Genomic DNA, 21,518 nt, shown 5'->3' with positions numbered 1-21,518 from the left:
GTAGTTAAAAAAAATCTCCTTGTGTTCAAAGCTCAAAGTGATGCTCTCTGTAACTTAGACACATCAGCCAAAGACTTCCATTGCGTGATTGGCTGCTTCAGTGAGGACCGTTAGAGACAAATTAAATTTTTTCGACAAAATAAGAGTGTCTGCCTCAAGCAAGTGTAAAACAATTTTTGCAAGGAATTGAGGAAATTGAATCAAAAGTTACGTTCCATTCGGCTTTTCAAATTCGATACATCATACTGTAATTCACATCAAAATGCTTGGATGGAAAAGCAGCTATTGTGAGGCTAAGGTGTGGTGACTGTGGAGAAAAGTAAAGGGAAACACTGAACTGAGCTGTTCTCAGTGGCTTCCATGAGGTCACTGGAGTTTGTGCGATATTGATTCAGGCTTCACATCTGAGAAGCATTGCCTCCCTCTTAGGGGAGCTGAATCATGGCATCATGGCATAAGTCACTTGAGGCTCTCAGTGCCAGAGGAAAAGCATTTGAACACACACGCACACACATTGTATTACTGTACTTATGAGGACCTTCCATGAAACCCTAACCCTACCTACCTATGCTTAACCCTTATCCTAACCTAGTTTAAACTCATTCCTAATTCTAATCTTAACCCTAAACCCAAGATCTAACCCGAAATCAGCCTTAACCTTACCCCTAAACCTAATCCTAATTCTAATCTTAACCCTTAACCCCAGTTCTGATCCTAAACTAGCCCCTTGTAAAACTTAAAACCAGCAAAATGCCCTCATCTCATCTACTCCACCTCATCCACATTTGGTACACACAAGTACACACATACTGTATATACACACACACAGCACTTGGTCGTCCCTCTTGGCTCCAGGCTGTGTATATTTCCACCTAAACCCACATGACACAATACCCTACCCCTAATTAAACCTAGCTTTAACCAGCGCTTTAGTCTCCTTTGTTCTTTTTCTGATTCTGGCCTCGCAGAATAAAGGTTGGGTTCTTAAAGCCTTGGCAGGGGTGCGCTTGATTTGTGTTGGCCGTCTTATTGAGAGTTCTGGGGCGTTTGCTGAGGTACTGGAAAGTGACTCATTAAGGGCAGCGAGGTGTGCCTGTCGCCACAGTGAGGGGGATTAAGCCAAGTGCACACGGGGATTAGAGGGCCTTTAAATCTTGCTCTCTGGGCTTTGCTGGTTCATTAGAGAAGGTGCTGGTGTTCTGATCTGCCAGCTGTAATGTTTAAGATCACTAGGTGGTGCTGTTTCTCTGGTATTTGTCTTCAGAGTCTATATTGGATAGTTTAAATCGGTGGTTATCAACCTTTTTTGGCTTGTGACCCCTTAAAATGAAGCAATGCCTACTCACAAGTGGTGAAGAGTTCAACCAAAGAAGGAGAAGGATTTCCCTTTTCAGGTTATTTGATTTGATTTGACTATCAAAGGAAGCCTAGAGACTGAAAACTATTCTGTATTTCACAAGCAAAAAGCAAAAATTAGAGAAAAATAAGACAAAATAGACGATAGATGATAATGCATTTGTATAGCAGAAAATTCATCTTACGACCCCCTGGGGGCGTCCTGACCCCCAGGTTGAGAACCACTGGTCTAAAATTCATAGGTGGAAAATTCATAGGTGTTTTTGCCTCCAGATTGATTTCCTTTGCAGCAGCCTACTGCACTCTAATTACTATAGACATGGTTGTGCTGAGGGGGATTGTAACACTAGGGCCAATGGATCTTAGGTGTCTAAGGAAAGTCCAATAAGATGTCAGTTGAAGGGGGTAAATATAATTACTGCTATTTCCTTGCCTGAGTTTGAAAATCTATCAACACAGGTCGGTACAGAAAGTAGTTGTAGGTAAAGTCATGGAGGGACATTTTGAAAGCTGAGATATTTCAATTCTAAAATTCAAAACAGCCGTCAATTGACTGGGGTTGTGGCATTTCTAGTGTTAAAGGGTAGCGCAGCTCTCGTCAGCTCAGATAATAGGATGCATCCTCCGCAGTAATAGAGGTTTTTAGGAGGAAAAGTGAGGGGAAATAGCAACTTAGGTCCACAAAATCCCTCTTCTTTGAATTTTGGTCACATTGGACATCAGTAACCAAATAGATCTCTGATCTGACCTATACTGCGGCTCTGTGAATCTGTCCTTGACGAATAAGCTGTCACAAAGAAAAGCCCCCCCCCCCCCCCCCCCCCCCCCCCCCCCCCGCTAATCAACACAGGGAAACCACAGAGTAGCATTTAAGAACGTTTAAAATGTTTTGCTCGGGTTCAGCTTTCTCTCTTTTCCATATCAGATTACACAGGGAATCAGATCAGTCAGTACCATTCACTCCGCACAGGCGGGGCTCTTGGTTTATTATGAGGATGCTGATACTGCGGGGGGGGTGGAGGGGGTATTTAGTCTATCATCTAATGATGCGGTATTGCTCCTCTCCCTCTGTGTTTGTTGATGGATGGAGGACAGACAGACAAAACAGAACAGAGAAGGAAATGAAAGCTCAGGACAGCCCGCGACGGATTTACGGCACAATGTATATTGACCTATCTTCCACTTGCTGACATTGCCGGCTAGTGTTGTTGACATGGTGGATTTTTGTGTTTTGGAAGCAGAGGCATTGAAGGGAGGTGGGGTTTTGTGATGAAATGGGGGGCTGTGTAGCAAAAAAACGTTTGCATGCTGCTCAACACTCCCTTTAACACTAGAAACAAGTCGCTGTCAATTGATGGCTGATTTGAATTGTAGTTATAATTTTTGAATTACATCATTGCTTTCAAAATGTTCCTGCATGACTCTTCCTACACATTAAATTGGTCACTGTTAATTTAAGTGTGCAAATCAACACTATGACTATGAGCTTATATTAGTCCACACCCATCAGAGTTCATTTAACAATGTTAGATAGCTTTGAACAGCCGCCCCAGAGCAATTTCAGCTCTATAAGTGGACAAATAACTCAATCAACACTTGTCAACTTGAAAAGTGTAGCGTGACCCAAAGTTGATCTTTCTTTTCTCCTTAGTCACCTCTTAAACTTAGTGACACCAAGTGATACAAGCTCACTATTAGTGCGTGGGACGTACTTCCTCTTGGTCACCCCGAAAGAATGTGAGCAAATGAAGGGCAACAACACGAGCGGTGACTAAAAGGCTTTCAGCTGAACCCTGGCTTGAGAAAGACCAGGAATGCACTGGGGACTGTAAAATATGGCAAGATGGAGCAGGCCACCTGAACGTGTCTGTCCATGGTCATGATTGTGTGTGTGTGTTCCCCCAGACTGCGGAGATGGCTGAAGACGATGTGGACCCAGACTCCCACAGCTGGGGAGGCATGAGAGGTGAGAATGGAAATTAATCTATTAATCTTCAATTTCTCTATTTAGCTCTTATTTTATTTCTTTTCCTAGTACTCGTTCTTACATGATCGTTCTATCGTAATAGCAATATTATAAGATCACTAAGACCCTGACCTTTGACCTCCTCACTATTGGTTGCTTGCCAACTTATTCTACTGTTGTAATGTATTATTCATATATCTATAATACAATTAATATATATATATATAATACTACTTCTCAGCAAACACTTCTACAGTGTATAAAATACACCTCTTGCAATTGTGCAAAAAGAGAGTGCAACTCAATATTAGGATAGTGTTCTTAATATTTTTTACACTCTCTTCTTAGATCTGTCATATTTATGCTATCATGCTAATGCTGTCAGCTCAGCATTTGTGTGTTGATAAGCAGATGTCATATGATGATGTGACTTTAAATCACATTCATATCACACATTCACGTCCTATATCAGGTATCATACTAAAATAGCATAGCATAAATAGCATAGGGACGCATTATATCAATTTGTCATAAGTTGTCTCATAAGTGGTTTAGGGTAAATGGGGCAGAAAGGTACACTAGTGCCCTGTAACAGCACTGAACCCTTGCCTCTTCACTTATTGTAAGTCTCTGGATAAGAGCATCACCTAAATGCCTAAAATGTGAAATGTAAGTGCAGATCTAAGATCAGCATACAATCCCCTGATTAAAATGTGAAGCATTGCAGTTCTGGCTGCAGATCAGTGACTAGAGGTAACAGCGTAGAGGAATGATGTCATTTTTCCAGCTGCGGAATTATTGGTGTGTGTGTGTGTGTGTGTGTGTGTGTGTGTGTGTGTGTGTGTGTGTGTGTGTGTGTGTGCGAGTGTCACATGCTCTCAAAGCTGTCTGCTTCAGCTCCTGCTGTATCTCAGCCAAAGAGTGAGTGGACAGGATGCCAAGCTCATAACAGCATTGTGCGTGTGTGTGTGTGTGTGTGTGTGTGCGTGTGTGTGTGTGTGTGCATGCGCAGAACAACAGTTTATAACGCCTTTGACGCTGTGCTCTGAAACCCAATATCTGCGAGGATAATCACTTTTGTTCACAAGGCTGCCACGACTATTTAGCTGTAATTTATTTTCATGCTCTATTATGGTAGTTTTCATAATCGCTCTGCTATTGGAATAACAACTCATTGTTCCACCAGATTAATTCTCTCTTTCTCTTTCTCTCTCCCCCTCTTCTTTTCCTCTTTTTTCAGAATACAAGGTAAGATTTCCCTCACTTAATACTTTGCACAATGTTGGCAGCTTCGCTTGGACATCAGCTTATAATTGTATTGCTTAATAAATCTCCCACAATACTTGCTGTGTGTGTGTGTGTGTGCCAGGTCTACCCCTATGAAATGCTGGCAGTGACGCACAGAGTGAGAGTGAAGCTTCCCAGAGATGTAGATCGCACCAGACTGGAGGTGAGCTCTCCCTTTTTCTCTTACTCTCTCTCTATCGCTCTCCTCCACTGTCTTAATTTCCTCCATCCCTTCTTCTCCCTCTTCTGTCATTTATCCCAGGTATCTGCGGCTCCTTAAAAAGTCTGAAAAAGTCTTAAATTATCTAAATATGATTTAAAATGTCTTAAAGCTGCAACTTTGCACGTTGGCGGCCCCAACTGGCAGTGAGAGGTAACTGTTGGAAAACTGTTCAACTGACTTCAATCCTCAGAAATCCTGTAAGGTCATGTCAGTAAACTGCACACAGCACACTCATTACAGACCTAGTCGGTCGGTGATGCTTTATAACAAAGATACCAAAGGGATGAGAGAGGAAAAGATCTAATGTTAGTGAGTCCAGCTTTCTCTGGACGGAGTGCTGCTCACTGCTGTTTAGGAGACACAGTCTTGGATTTCACAAGTTTTGTTTTGTCACTCCCTGTGTCTGGAAAATATTTCCTGCCAGTGACCATACCAACACCAAAATAATAATAATTTCTGCAAATAGGGTGAATCTACAGCATCTCAATTAGTGAGAATGGGCGGCTCTTCTCTGTTGCTGCCCCACTTTGTAATTTAAGCTGATAAATGGGTATATTTTTACATTAAAATATTGCCTAGTACAGTTATTAGTGGTCTTAATTTGCTTCACCCTGTAATGACTGAATTACTGAAGTTTTATTTTGATGCAAATATACAATTAGATAGCGGTGTTGACAGTGATATTCAGGGTTGTAAAGCGTTCTGAAGTGCTTCTCTGTTTGTGGAGATTTAGCTAACACTCACTGGAGCACTGCACCTTTGATGAAAATTGGGTTGTTTGTCGGTATTGTTTGCAAGAAAAAACGCAAACTATTCAAATCACAGGAATCAGAGCTGTGAAATACTCAGAGTTAAAACAAATCAAAAGTAATCCAATGTTGGAAAGCAAGGCAAGTAATAAGACTTGCACTTGGTACATGCTTCATATGTGGCTAGACGTGTGGGACCCGCAGACGTGCCATCCTGGTACCTTGGGTGTTCATGCTTCTCACACCTTCTCATGCCTGAAAACTCCAGCACTTTAGTGGCGATTCAGTAAAATTCAGCCCTCCACAACCCCTAACAAGAAAAAATAAGCCCACCGGAATCAGCCAGAAGTTCCGGTTCCTTTTTGTCCAGCCAGTCCTGAACGGTGCTGCAGTGGACCCATCGTGGACTTCACGTCCCTAAACAATTCATTTCCTGTGGTCCTTTTTCTTATACTCTTTGTTTATAGTTTCAGAACTTCCATTAGTTAAGTTTAAGCTATGTCTGTCTGCTTTGACAGATTTTTGTTTCTTTATTTTGGTTGTGAAATTGGCCATGAATTCAGTTCAGGTCACATTTCCCCCGTCCTTCCATCTTATAAGGCTGCAGTCTCCAGTCTCTCTACCCTGTAGTTAGTCTTGTGGTGTAGCCCCGATCCTCCTCCTGTCCTGTCAAGAAGATACATGAACTTTTTTCCAGAATCTTTCCCCCTTTCAAACATTTAAACCTTCAGTAACTCTACTACGAACTCCCTATGAACCCTCGATCCTGGGAACGTCGTCCCGAGAGGAGTCGGACCGTCGGAATATTGAGGTGTTACTGACGCAAGAGATGCCCTCTGCGGTCGGGAATACCACACTGGAGTCGCGTAGTCATGAGTGTGTGTGTGTGTATGTGAGAGAGTTATGGATTGTATTCCAGCCTCTGTTATTCCCACCACTGTTTGGTCCTTGACCTTACAGTGCTTTGGGTTTACAGTCCGAAAAGTGTGGAAACACTGGGAAACTGCCTGCTGAACCAGTATCAAAACTTAGAAGTGGGATTCGCGCCCTCACCTCCATTTGGAGACCAGAAACGCTGGCACCCTAAGGAGGCAGTATACTTAACCCCTTGCACCCTGATTTTCGCCTTAATTCCACTTAAGTAGCTTCATGTGTCGTGTGCATCGTTCTATACCCTTTCCCCTGTAATTCAGCATGACACATCTTTGGAAACCTTGGGATCTCGACTGAAATTTAAAATAAAGTTCTGGGGGTTTGAACAAAGCTTGGCCGTGCGACATGTGTTTGTAATGATGGTGGAAGAGGTTAAAACAAAGGGGAACTTGCCCAAAATGGAACTACTGTACGGTCGAACACATCATCGCAAAAACAAATGTGTGTATACTCGCTGCGGCTTCGTATCATTTTGTTTACTGACTACAAGATATTAGCGCATGTAAACAGAGGCAATTCACCGGAAAAGGAGGTGGAGACACTTTTCCACAAGGCAACATAACCAATCATGTGATATTTTAGACCAGTTTTAGACCAGATGATTGACTAGTTCCACTAGTTTGGCCATGTACACACTGCGAAGGCGGAAACCAATGTATCGCCTCAATTTCTCCTCAAACGTGTGCTTTTGTACATATGAACCAACTGAATTTCGTTTCCACAGCAAGTACACTGCCTATAGACCATTCGGCCATCCTAACAACTAATTTGCGCGGAGTAAAAAAGATCCCACTGATCCCTATAGTTCCAGACTTTTCGGACTCCCTGTAGAACTCTTACTGTATGTTTCCATTAACGCACACTTGGCTGTCAGGCGGAATGGCTAGCCCATAATATTCACATATCCATCCACGCTCTTATGACGTGTGACACTTTTTGCTCACCCTCTGATTTTACAATTTGACACTTCTGGACATTATTTGAGTTCACACTTTGACAGTCTCCTCAAGTCATGACCGGTGGATTTTGACGTTGGAAGCAAGCCCGACATTTCTTCCATACGTCCACAACTTGGCCCCGGTTTTCTGATGGAGTGTGAGAGTAATTAACCAGTGTGTGTGGTTTAATGTCAAGCTGCTGTTATTTTTCTAGGTCATTGCCTCTGTGGCTGCTGGTTGCCTTTTCTACTAACGAGGAGCCTTGAGGTGCTGCTCACCCACCTTAAGGAATTTCATTAGTTTGGGGTTTCAGTGGAGAGTTTTAGTGTCCCATGATGGTCTAAATGCGGTTTCAGAGGCTTTTTACACCATGACAAGAAGAAAATTTTGAGGGAAACACTGAATGCTTGTCATTTTGTGACATTTTTGGGCATGAAAACGGTCAAAATGGCCTTCAAAACCCATAAACCTCCTAACCCAGCGTTTATCCGGCCACCCTGCCTTTCTGATTGGTTGGCCGAATTTATTTGCCATATTTCTTTTATCTTTCTTTTCTTTCTTCAGACAGAAGATATGCATGAATTAAAAATTCCACTCTCCTTCACTGGCAACCTCTCTTTCTCGAGTTTACTCTTTGTCTCTCCACCTTTTCTGTGATTGTATTCTTCCTTTGTGTCTTTGGTCTTACTCTGTCTATCTCCACTTCCTCTCTCTCAATTTTTTATCCATCTACTTAACCTATATTTATCCAAGTCAACTGGGCCCCATGCTCTTTTCCAGCAACACCCTACTTCACATTCAATACAGTTCCTCACTTTCACACTGGGAGCTGCCCAGTACAACCACAGTCTACTACTGTTGGCCACTGAAGCAGTTTAGCGGTTAGATTGTGCCTCGTTAAAGAGCACATTGACGGTAGTTGTTGTTGAAGGAGGCGAGAATGTTTCTCATTCACTTTTCCCAGCACCTTCCAGTTGGTGTGGAGTTTGAAATCTGCTTCTACCAGACTTTTTAGTTTTGAGATCCAGTTCCTGTTGCCCTGTGCTCCACATTTATTCTACCACTTAAAAGCTTGTAATTGTTGAATGATTCTTACACTCCATTTTCCATTTTGATTCTGCAGCATGAGTGGTAGAAGTCAGTGCATGTGTGTGTGTGTGTGTGTGTGTGTGTGTTGGCTCATTGCGGTGGACTGGTCTGCTTGCCACAAATTGAGTTATGAGATGCTGATGTGTATCCTCCCCCTCTGCATCTGCACTGTCTCTGTATGTGTGTGTGTGTGTGTGTGTGTCATGCCTCTCGTATGCAGCGCGTCTGCTCGTCACTCCGCACACCGGGTGCGAGTGTTGTCATCGTCCCATGGGTGGAAGCCAGTCTATCCAGGCAGTAAAAACTTTATCTCCTAATGGTGATTTCAGCGGTTTTCAATTCACTGCGACGACCGCAGAGCAAACGGCCATCTGTAGGTGTTCCGCCAACAGTCACGCCTCACAGAACACATTCACATGACACACACTCAAACTCATAGGCATTGTGGTTTATGCAAATCAGCGGTATGCAGTTTAATCTGTTGTGCGATCATGTTACTCTTTCAGCATAACAGCCATGCTAGTCTTTAATGGGGTTAGACTGATATGGGTTTCTGAAGGCCGATATTTATAGATATTTTTATGTTTTGCGCCAATATTCTATATCTTGAACTTTCATGCCAAAAAAATTGAGGTATTCAGTGTTTACCACAGGATTTTATTCTTGTCAGGGTGGAAAAGCCTCTGAAACAGCATTTAGACCATCATGGGACACTAAAACTCTCCACTGAAATCCAGACAAAAGAAACTCTGGGATACATTGGGCCTTTAAAGGAAGAATTAATTTACAAAAAACATACTTTATCAATTAAATGAATACATAAAATGAGCAAAAAAAAATTCATTGCAGGTTTTTGGACGACATGACTGGCCAATATCTGATATTTAGTAAAAGGCCAATATCAGCCAACTGATATATCAGTCTAACCCTAGTCCTTTGGCCATTCTTCAGATTCAAATACATTCTTTCTGTGTTGTGTGGGTGAATGGTGGTGATTATGTCATCATTCAGTCATTTATCCCATACAGACTAGTTTGACTTACAATATGGTTGGCATTAACTTGTCCAAGCAGAGATCTATGACAATAATAGGACCACAATAGAGTGTCCTGACTAGATGAATTGGATATGAATAATAATACCTTTACTAAAACAGAACTTTACTAAGAGTAGAAATTCTATTCTCCTCCCCATACCGCTTTGTTGGCCTCTTTTTACTTTTTACAGCCTCACACTATTATCTTGTCAGCATGGTGAAAATTAAAAGGTATTTGGGGTGAAAACCTTGTATCTCCGAAATGCCAACTTTTCAGGAGCTAAGAACACCATCCTTGAATAAGCTGGTAGAATTTTCTGAACCCATAGTGGAACCATGAAATTAAAAATCAACAAAATTGGAGTTACGAGGTTTTTCAGTGACAGCAATATTATTATGAAAATGGACAATTTCTGATCTGACGTCTGATTGCACACACACACACTCACGCTCACACATAAACACAGACAAGTGCATGCCCAAACACACCCCTATGCATGCAAGCAAACACACACACACACACTCAAGCCCAATGAAGTGTACAGTACAGTATGTATCTGATAGGAAGCCCCTCCACATTCTGCACTCTGCTGGAAAGCGGCCCGGTTGTTATGGAAACCAGGTGATTGGCTGTCACACAGCGTCAGCCCGCCTCTAATTTACGGTCTGTATCGTCATAGAGGCTCACAACTGTAGTTCATAGAGCAGCCTCTTTTAAAGTTTTACGATAAAGCGGCGTGTGCTTTTGTTCTGGGTCTAAATCAATACCATGCAGGTTTTTGTTCCGTGGTATATTTTTGACATTTACAGAGGAGTTAGTGAGTGTTTGCAACACGAGCCAAACTGGGGTTGGACAGGACTCTTGTTTGGAGAAGCTTCTAAGGCACAGATTTCAGTTTGGGGTTTTAAACCTCAATACAGAAGGCAAAGTAACGCCTCATGTGGTGAACACAACCATGATCTTAGGCTTGGATGGATGTCTTGGTTTGTGAGTCCAATCTGACATTATGTAGTCTGGATGAAAAAGAGTCTTTTGTCATTTTCATAAACATAACTGAATTCGATCAAGAAGAGACCCATCAAGAATTTGACCAAGAGGCCAAGTTCAATGTCAACCATAAAAGAACACAACATTTTGACAATTGATCTTAATACAGCTTTGTGATCTGTTTGGAACTGATATCAGAAAGACATTTAGGTTCAGATTTCAGAAAATGATGCAGGTAGCAGTTATGGAAGACTCCTTTCCTTCGAGTCCTTCTCTTTTTTCTCTGTCTCTTCCCTCTGAGCCTTCATACTGTCTCAATAAAACCCTCTTAGTAGGCTGAGTAAGCTACTGACCAAGCTCCTGAAAGGAGACTTATATCTTTTGTGAAGTGAAAAAAAAAAAAAAACCCAGGAAATTATACTTCTAATATAGGATAGTTTAAAAGTGCCAGGTCCAGGATGCAGATTGTAGTTTTACTTCTACAATGATTTCTCAGAGGCAGAGCTGTTCTGGAGGCAGAAATAATCTGATTGGTTGAGTGCTAACTGGGTGAAGCAAAAGAAACAGTCTTTTCTGGCTAAGTCACATTAGACTGAAGCCCAGTGAAAAAGGCAGGAGGAGGAAGCTAATATTATGAAACCTAGCACTTTTGATACTAACTGAAAAATTCATTCTTGCCATACTAAGTTATCTAGGTTAGCTAGTTAGCTTAGCTGACCTTTAAAGTTCAAAATAGCCAATAGCCATACTAGCCTATAGCGCTCTAAGTGGCTAGCTGTTGACCTTCTATGATCATGAATGTCATGGTCATGAATGAATGAAAAAAAAGAAGCCAATGCAATTTATATTTTTATTTATATTTTGACCAGAGTTCCTTCTTTGCCATTCAAGTTTGCCAGTTAGCTAACTTGCGCTCTGAAAAACTGTGGTTCTTTGGCTCCGCCCATTGAGGTTTAACTCAACCAATGAGATTATTCCTGCCTCCGAGAAATGTTTGTAAAACTAAAACTCCAGTCTACAACCACTGTTTACTGTAAGATGTAGGCTATATACTGTATAATAAAGGTATTTATGTATCCTGCTCACAGTCATGAGTAGACCTTGACTTTTATACTTTTTTATATACCATTTTCTCCTTGTATCTTTTACTTCACCTAACTTTAACCCAACTATTAGCACCCGTGGAGCTTGTTTCAAATTCTGACCTGCACCATGTGACCTTGCACTAATATCTTTGCCTATTTCTGTTGTGTTTTGTTTTTCCCAGAGACACCTATCTCCTGAGGACTTCCAGCAGGTTTTCGGCATGACCCTGGAGCAGTTCGAGCGCCTGGCCCTCTGGAAGAAGAACGACATGAAGAAGAAGGCGCGGCTTTTTTAAAAAAAAACAACCAACATCTCAACATGCATCTGTCCTGTCCGGAGGGAGCAGAGATAACAAAAAAAACAACAACAAAACAACCCATCTGAAATATCTATATATGCACCGCCATGATATCCCTACTTTCCACCTGTAAAACGCCATGCCATCTTGCCTGTAAAACCACAGGAAGGCGCTCCGTGGGAACGTTTTTCGCGATGTTGCCGCAGCGACGCAAGGCGGCGTCGGTCACCTTTAGCTTTTTGTATGCGATGTGGTCCGAATGTTTGACTTTGGCGACCTTACGGGGGAGGCAGAGGAGCTGCATTTGCATGGCCTGTGTTGACGCTCCTCACCTCCCGCCTCATGTGATTTCTGCATCCGCCCCCCTTTCCATCCCGACCCGTCTCATACAGTACCCACCCGGGCAAAAATTAAGTAACCGCTCTTTCTAATTCTCGTGCAGGCCTTCCTCCCGAGTTTCTGTGGTTCTGACTGTTTCTTGTGCGCATCCTCCTCAATCTCGTTTCTATCTGAAGTATTGCATTCACAGCCGGTTTGTTTCTCAGATTCTCCGGTCCATCATCTTGTCTGTCACTACATATCATTTGCTTGCCCTTTTTCTCTCTCTATCTCTCCACCATCTTAGGTTTTCTCCCTGCACTGACTGACTGTAGCATTGCCAAGCGAGCCCCCCCTAGCTCATCTACACTACATGTTCATTTTGAAAATCGTTCTTTTTAGTTTAGGACAGCGAAGGGACGGACTTGTTCACTGTTAAAGCACGTCAAGGCCAAAGACAGGGATGGGAAACTACATTTTGAGCTTCTGAGCTTCTCTGATCTTTTACTTCAGAAACTATCAATGCACCTTATCGTAATCCTTTTGTTTGAGTTTTTTCTTTGGAGTTCTTTTTGAGCAAAAGGAGAGGAGTGTGAGAGTTAGGGAAGACTCGGTGGGTAGTGTTGATATGCGCGCCCTGATACGTTGAATGCGGTCCCATATCTTACACAAGCCTCTCGTAAATCAGCGCCGATAGGAGAGCCAGGGCTGGATAGGGGCCACAACATGGCAGTGAATCACAGATAGGGGGAGGAAAAAAAAAGACCTTAAGAGTGGCACTGCAGATCCCCATCGCAGACATAGAGAGGGTTTCCGAGTCTACAAAGGTGTCAAACACAGAGCATTTGCCAGAGTGACATGCACTCACATCAAAAAAACAAAAAGTGAGATTATTTTTATAAGCTATTTTTGACTTCTGGAAAGGATGATCGAAGCGATCGTGAGATGCAGCTGAGAAAAATCATGATTTTGTTACACAACGGATTTTCAAAAGCCCATGCTGACTTTGTTAAGCTTCATAGCCACCCATACACAGACCTGCAACAGCACTTAAGCATAACAAGTGAGGTCTTGCTTGATTTAAAACTAGATACTATAACTGTGTTATACCTTCTCAGATAGAGATTTAACTCTTTATATGTTTGTTGTTTGAAAGCAATGTTGCGTAAAAGCTACACATACAGTACACAGCTGAAGTACATCAGCTTCGCTTGTTTTCTGGACAGTAAAACCAATCAACTCAGCAACTAACATACTGTAAGTCGTATGTGAACATATACTGGACATATACCGGATATATTTGTCTCCAAGGTTGCTATACAAGCCATGGTGTATAACTGCTCTTCGGGCATGCATGGGAATGGGAGAATGGGGTTTGTCCAATGACCTCAGATTTAGACATGTATGAAAAAAAAATTCATCCGTGTGGTTTCTAATTTGTTTCCAGTCAGTCTTTTGATTTGAGTGAGTGATTATTTACTGTTCAAATTAAAGAGTAACGAAACCCCGAACCCAAATTTCCATCTGTTATTGGCTGATCTTTGGTACCAGGTGATGTCACCGCCTGTTGTACTCTATAGAAGGTGACATCACCTGGCACCAAAGATCAGCCAATAACAGATGGAAATTTCAGTAGTATGCTTTTCACCATTAGATGTCAGGCTTTACACAGATTTGGATTTGGGGTTTAGTTCCTCTTTAACATCAAATGAAATGCCCAGGTCAGCAGCTTACGTTAGCTTGTGTTAGATATTTATTTATTTGCAATATTAAGGGAAGGGTTTCTTGAAGTCTAGTGGCAAACATGGGTGTAGTGTCAAATGAATGCATAGTGTCATTGAGAAGACAGATTTTGAAGAGAAAAAAAAAAACATATCAAATTTTGATTTTAATCTGAGTAAATGTATCAAATCAAAATGTTGCTCCTGTAAGTAACACACTAACTGTTGTCATAAACCGTCATGTCCTCTCCTGTCTTGATTTCTAATATTCATCTGCTATTAAAGTGCTTTATTCAAACAACAGAGTCACCGTGGATTGGAGTGCTTCAATGAATGTCAACTTTTTTTGTAAAAATCCTTAACGTAATATGTCTACTTATGGAATGATAACACATTCAGTGAAGCGTGTATACAGTAGATGTGCGAATGTGATGGTTGGTAAGTTAAAAGGGGAGAATGAAGTTATCTGTGCGAACCGTATCTAACCTGTTCTGTGTGAGACTGTTAACTGTTTTTTGCTATAGTGAAAGATCACCAAATAGCCGAAGCCGGGAAAGCACTTCTGAAGTTAAAAGAGGCTTTTCCCAGCATTGAAGCACTGTGGAGGGTGTCACAGGCTGAAGAGGAGGGAGAGTGTCAAATTGATTCAGCTGTAGAAACATTAATGTGAGTCAGAATCATAGACCACAGGTTGTATTAGTTGGCCTTGAGGAAATAGCCAAAATCAGCTTACCTAACCCTGAATCAAACTTAAAATATACAACTGATGAAGGCATCTAAAGCCACGTTCACACTGCACCTGAATTCGTCTCAATTGTGATTTCTTCCCGCATATGCGACACAGATATGATATTTTCCAATCAGTGCGAACAGCAAAAAGCTGCATTGAGTCGCATTTTTCAATTCCCAAAGTAAGTCACATGCCGTAAAGCTGGGTGCACACTACATGCCATTTGGCTCAATTTAGCTGATACAGAGACAAAATCCCCATCTGGAGGTTTCCAAACATGTCAGACACACCACTGGTCTGATCTGATTTTGACGAAGCTTGGAGTGATAATGCATGTTAGTACTGTGTTATGCCGTTTAAAAAAATACTGATTAGCCTGATGGAGGTGCTATAATTACAAGTCATAATCTCAAACTTTGAAAGACCATAACTGCTACATTACCAGTCCCATTTTGATGAAACTTGGATTGATGATGTATCTTGTTGCTGATTGGCCTAGGATGTGCCTGCATCATTCATGGGGGACATCCCAAAAAATTCAGATATGAGCAGCAATTCAGAATTGAGCTTGAATTCCTGCAGTGTGAACGGAGCCTAAGGGACACTAGATCCAGAGTGGAGTTTCAATAAAACCAACCAGGCTGGATTGCTCAACCAAAGGCCTTTCATGTCTTTAGACAAACAGGCTTCTGACCCAGAGAAAACAACACAGTGGACTTTCACACGTCGCAGCCAGCCTGTGGTGTAAGATTCACATTGAGAGGCAATATTTATCCCCACCTTTTGCGTTTGTGTTTTCTACATTGCGTCGCAGCCAAGGACGGAGTCAAGTTCTTCCCTTTTGAATACACGAGTCCATAGCAACAGACGGGGTACATACCGAAATGAAAATAACCTGTGTTTTTTCAATGTAGAAGCCTAGTTATCCTGAATGCCTCGTGTTTAATGAACGTTATGCTTTGTCATTAGATTTATGGTTTATCTTGTTCATTGACATTTATATCCCCTTTCTGTAGTCATTTCGCATTCATCAGCGAAGAATTTAAACCAGTGAAACCACACAGAGCGTCTGATAACTAAAGGTCGGATGATTTGTTGCAGCAGAATCGACTTTATCTTTGTTTCACTTGTTTCCTAGTTGGCTTTGTTGCTGATTTGCAAGGAAATATCTGATGTCTCTCTTGAAATAAATGTTTAATTCAACAGTACTGTTTCTTATGTGGTGTGTTCTTGTAAAAACAAGCCTGAAATGAGTGAAAGGACGTAGGACATTCCTCAAAGTGTGTTTTTCTGAGAGTACAGGCAATATTTCAGGTCAGAGTATCTAAATGATTACATTAATGATCTGTGAAACAAAACAGTTAGCTTCCTTATTGGCTTACTGTCTGCAAATTAGTCTCAAAGCCCAATTAATTGACTGGGAAATGAATGAGGAACACACACATATCTGATTTCATTTCATGGGATTTGTGCAGGAGGATACAGGCTGGACAGAAAGGCAGCATACTTGTTCTGATAAAAGAATAGAAACAGACATGCAGAGAGAGAAAGTAAAAGAGCAAAATAATGAGGGAAATGAACAGATGTTAGCGATAGGATATGAATCAGCCTGAATCACAGTATCATTTGGTTCATGTTCTAACATGACCGCAGCCTGCTTGTTAATTTTTTCCCCCTGCTGATGAAAATCTGCTTGGGCAAATGCTGCGAGGATAAGAATATCATGAAAGTTTCCAAAGTTTACAACAGGCTGTAACCATTACCATTGAGAAAAATGCACTCCTAACCTCTAAATCTGCCAACCAAGATTATCTTTATTCATTTATCTGTTGTGGTACACTCAGTATGTTCTCTTGTTGTAATTGTTTGTTGTATTATCTTTAGTACTCAATCTTTAGTACTCAAGCACAATTACTTGAACTTAGACCACTACTTCCTAAAGTGGGGTTCTGCGGTCGTCCAGGGGTCCTTGAGGAGCTTCCAGCAGTCCTTGATGAGGTTCTAGGGGTGCTTGATGGGGTTCTAGGGGTCCTTGATGGGGTTCCAGGGGTCTTTGTGGCAGTTCTAGGGGTCTTTGAGGCGGTTCTAGGGTTCTTTAGGGTGTTCCAGAGGTCCTTGAGGGGGTTCAAGGAGTCCTTGAGAGGGTTCCAGGGGTCCTTGAAGGGGTTCCAGAGGTCTTTGAGGGGGTTCCAGGAGTCCTTTAGGGTGTTCCACAGGTCTGAGGGGTTCCAGAGTCTTTGAGGGGGCGACAGAGGTTCTTGAGGTTCTTTGAGGTGATTCCATGAGATCCCCAGCAAAACGAGGAATAGCTAAACTTCATTATTATTTCATTCACTAGACAATGAGTGCAATGAGAGAATGTATAAGGATGACTGTTGAGATCATAGGTTTCATTGTCACTACTGTGGCTATCACATCTATATTTATGGCAGTCCCATGCAATTCTATATTAATAGAATATTTAACAGCAAAAGTCTTAGACAGGCATCCACAGGATAAGGTCTTACCAAACGAGGGTCCCTGGTCCAATATGGACCTATATGGGGGGTCTTTGACATGAGAAAGTGTGGGAAGCTTGTTTTTAGTTCTCCTTTATCTAATCAGGAAGTCTCATTGAGATCAAGACCTGAGAACAAAAAACATTTATAAAGACAAAGACATGACAAAGAAAACAATATAATTAAGTCAAACAGTGTAGAAAATGTGAGATATACTTTCAAATCATTGAATGAGGAATTCTCATTTCAAAGCGTTTTGTAGTAGTCCCATTATAAGGTGTATAGTAGCAGAAACAGACAGTGGAGATGTGAGGTCCAGGAGTAGAAAAAAGTAGAAACTTATTCATGACTTTAATGCAATTTTCCTCTTCTCATTATTAAAGATAACCCAACTTTTTAATATGAATCAACAATGCTGAGGGTGGAATTTAACTCTTTAGAAGGGGCAGCATATGAAATGTCTCCATAATCAAACACAGACATGTGGATTGCACAATGATTTTTCTATTTTCAAAAGGCATATTCTTTATTTCTGTCCAAAGATCCTCAGTTTTACACTCACTTTTCAAGCAAGATGCTCCACATGGCTTATGAATGGCTTAGACGTACACAGCACAAGACCCGCCTCTTCTGCTGTGAGCTTGGGCAAGCCTTTACGAAGCTCAAACGTGATTGGTCGGTGCTGCTGTCCATCATAGCTATGGGTTTGACAGGAGGCGAGCGGCGCATCCGACCTCTATTGTCATCAGTCTGAGGAATTACTATTAACATGGAAAACGAGAAAAGCGACAAAGGTAAGCTTGTTTGTTAGTTTTAAATACTTTATTGACGGCGACTTTCATTCAGAAGTTGGTTGCAGCTTGTTTGCGTTCAACGTGGTTTGTTGTCATGTTTATTATTTTGTCTGTAGCGCTTCTGCTTAACGAGTATGAATGGTTACAGTATATTCAAATGGCACTGATGGGTTGGGCATGCATACTGGATTTTATTTCATTTTGAAAATTTAAGGAAAAAGCTGCTGGATTGTTGTTTCTGACTGAAGGAAAATAACTAGAATATACATATAATATTCCTATAGTGACTTACAATATGTCTATGGTGCTTAATAGTGAGTTTATAGTGACCTTATATTGCTTTATGGTATTTTTGTTTTATCTCCTATGGTATCTCTATAATATTGCTATAAGATTCCTATAATATTCCTATAGGGACTTTAGTGTGTCTGTGGTACTGTAGTGACTTTATAGTGGCGTTATAGTTCTTAATTGTATTTTCTCCTGTGGCATCACTATAATATAATAATATTTCCAGCCTATAGGGACTTATAGTTTTGCTGTGATATTTGTATAGCATCCTTCTGATTTCCACATAGTAATACAGTTTATTACTATAGTTCTTTTTCACAAGGGAGCAGATGTCAATACTGGTTTGATGTTATAAGCTCATAACTTATTTTTATATCCTATAGACTCAAAAATGTATATTACTCTGATGTTGGAGTACATGGAAAAGTCAAATACCTAGATCATTTTTGTGCTGAAAACACAGGGCTTGAAAGCGCTCCAGTGTTGTGAATGAGAGTAAAGGGGTACAAAGGACCATGTGGCAGGAGAGGAGAGGGGAAGAGGAAAAGGAGGAGGAAGGGAGGAGTGTGATTAATTGGCAGTCTAACAGGCTGGGATGCCCCGGGCTGCAGGCTGCAGGCTGGAGGAGGAGGAGGAGGAGGAGGAGGAGGAGGAGAGAGGCCAGCTGGGAGCCTGGATCTCTGTCAGCTCCCCCTGTTCTGACCTTCACACAACGCCTCTCAAGGTCTTTACTGAGACGATAAGGGCAGTTTACAAGACAGATTATTAAGTGAAAGTAGTTTATTTCAACACGTGTAAAAGAAAAATATTTAAAAAACGATATATATATAAAAAAAAAAAATCTAAAGTGTTGTCATGGGTGACATTTAAAGTCAGAGACTTAATTTCCAATGTAAAATAAAAAAACAAAATAAATAGATGAATAAATAAACAGATAAATGAACTAAAAATAATTAAATAGTCGAATAAACATTTTTATGATTTGTTTATTTTATTCGTAATGCTGTTATTGTTTATTGGTTAGTGTTTACTAGCCACTAATATAAAGGTGGTCCTTGAATGTAAACAATATTTAATAATAACAACAATAATAATAAATAATAATAATAGCACAAAATAAATACATAAATGAATAAACTTTATGCACATTTATTTATTTTATTCATTTATTTTTACAGATTTTAAAGTATTGTATATATATCAAAACAAACAGCTAACAAACAAATACAAAAAATAGCTACACAATGCAATAAGCATTCCATGTTCCATTTAACCTGCCAACAGTTTCGGACATTTGGACATTTGGCTGTAGCTGTAACTGATTGAGGGGAAGGGTTGCCAGATCGTTGAGACTGAGCCACAGACACCAGCTGACCTGGCAACCTGCTCCCCCCCAGTTCAATGCAGCAGACTGGCTGGAGGGAGGAGGGGGGCTGAAGCGGCTCAGCGGTTCAGGACAAATCCAATTAATCAAATACAATCGAGGAGCGGGACGGACAAAGCCTGCGATTAAGAATAATTGACATGTTTAGGAAGAGGCACTCATGATAGGATAAAAAAAATCAACTGGCACTGGAAATGACTTACCATTATCAGGCATTAGCCAGCGCAATTAGCCTCTCAGCCATTTACTCACATTTAGCCCCGTCTTCAGGATTTTAGCCGTTTTTTTAAACTTGTTGCCTTAAAGTGCTCTTGAAATATATCGTAATTATGATTTCAGTACATATGAATGACTCAAACTGATAAGTAGGACTGGGGAATGGGAATTTTCTACCATACCCCAGTTGCTAAGATGTGATGTTTAGGTGTTGAGAGCATGGAAGTCATGTAAACAATTCATTAAAATGTCAATTTCAGGTGTATTTTCTCCTCCTCTTTCTGTCACTGCAGCACAAAGCAGCTCTGTGCTGCTTGATTTCTGCAATAAAACAACAACAGCCACAAAATAGATACTTTTGTCTCAGGGTCTAGTTTGTTATTATTTCCGACCAAAAGCTCAAACAATTCCTATTCATGACTTTCCAACTCGGTGGTAGGAGCTTACGGAGAGACCTTGAAGGCAGCGCGTCGTCCAAGTTTGCTAATCATGACATATTAGATGCCTATACTAGGTCTATATAGGCATTGTTGAGTAGCAATTTGTTTTATACTGGTTTGTGGTTGTGGAACATTGTTCTTACCTTAGTTGACCTGGCTCTGCCCTGAATGTGGATTCCAAGAACTCAGCCTTTTGTCTTTTATTTTTACCCTTTGCTGTGTGTGCGTGTGTGTGTGTGTGTGTGTGTGTGTGTGTGTCTGTGTGTGTGTGTGTGTGTGTGTGTGTGTGTGAGGCCCGAGGCTCGGTATTTCCTTGGTTGTTTGGAAGCCGGGCCAACTCCACCGCAGTCGGTCCCTCTGTGACAATGGACAATAGCAGGCAGACAAATTGTATACATCCTGTTAGAGGATGGGCTGCTGAGCCAAAACTGTAACCTGTAGGCACAGAGAACAGGAGACAGGAGGCACATAAACACTTATGGGGTTAGACTGATATATGGGGCCGATATTGGTCTTTTATTCAAAATCAGATCTGGTCCAGTCAGTGTAGTTCACCTCTGATATGATGGATATGATGCAGTTTGATTGATTACATAGTGTATTTATGTATAATTGACAAATGACTGATTCTACTACAACATCATATTCCACACAATTATGCATGAATTTGTTTTTATTATTTTTATTAGTTTCAGTGGAGAGTTTTAGTGTCCCATGATGGTCTAAATGCTGTTTCAGAGGCTTTTCCACCCTGACGACAATAAAAATCTTGCAATTTGGGGAATTTTTTTGTGTCATGAAAATGGTCAAATTTGAAAATATGGAATATCAGCACAAATATCAGCAGCTTCAATCCAAAAGTATATGTATCTGCCTCCAGAGATACCACATCAGTCGAACCCTAATAAGCACACAAAATGCATGTATTCACTTACAACTGCATATCTTTCTGTCCATCATACAGCACCCATAAGGTTTCAATGGGACACCTCTAACAGCATTATGTAACTTTACTTAAGTTCTTCATTCACACATACAGAAGGACTGCTTTACATGAGCTGTGAGCTGATGTCACCCTCTGTGAAATCCAACCCCAACGCTTGAGTTTTCCCAGCAGCTGGCTCCATTATCCCCGCCATGTCAATAGTGTGGGGTCCTGCTGATGACATCATCACTA

General features: G+C 41.1%; 1 protein-coding gene across 1 annotated transcript in view; it reads left to right on the top strand.

The window, feature by feature from the left end:
- Positions 1-11,953, top strand: part of ablim2 (actin binding LIM protein family, member 2) — a 103,985-nt gene extending 92,032 nt beyond the window's left edge. The window contains exons 18-21 of the mRNA XM_078281837.1: positions 3,262-3,322; positions 4,563-4,570; positions 4,692-4,772; positions 11,833-11,953. Coding sequence (XP_078137963.1) covers positions 3,262-3,322; positions 4,563-4,570; positions 4,692-4,772; positions 11,833-11,946 — 264 coding nt within the window. The 3' untranslated portion in view covers positions 11,947-11,953. The remainder of the gene's footprint in view (positions 1-3,261; positions 3,323-4,562; positions 4,571-4,691; positions 4,773-11,832) is intronic.
- Positions 11,954-21,518: the final 9,565 nt, after the last annotated feature.

The sequence above is a fragment of the Centroberyx gerrardi genome, chromosome 23, assembly GCF_048128805.1.
Source record: "Centroberyx gerrardi isolate f3 chromosome 23, fCenGer3.hap1.cur.20231027, whole genome shotgun sequence".
Classification (NCBI taxonomy): domain Eukaryota; kingdom Metazoa; phylum Chordata; class Actinopteri; order Beryciformes; family Berycidae; genus Centroberyx; species Centroberyx gerrardi.
Note: the sequence above shows the minus strand (reverse complement) of the source record. Positions and strands in the feature narration are given on the sequence as shown.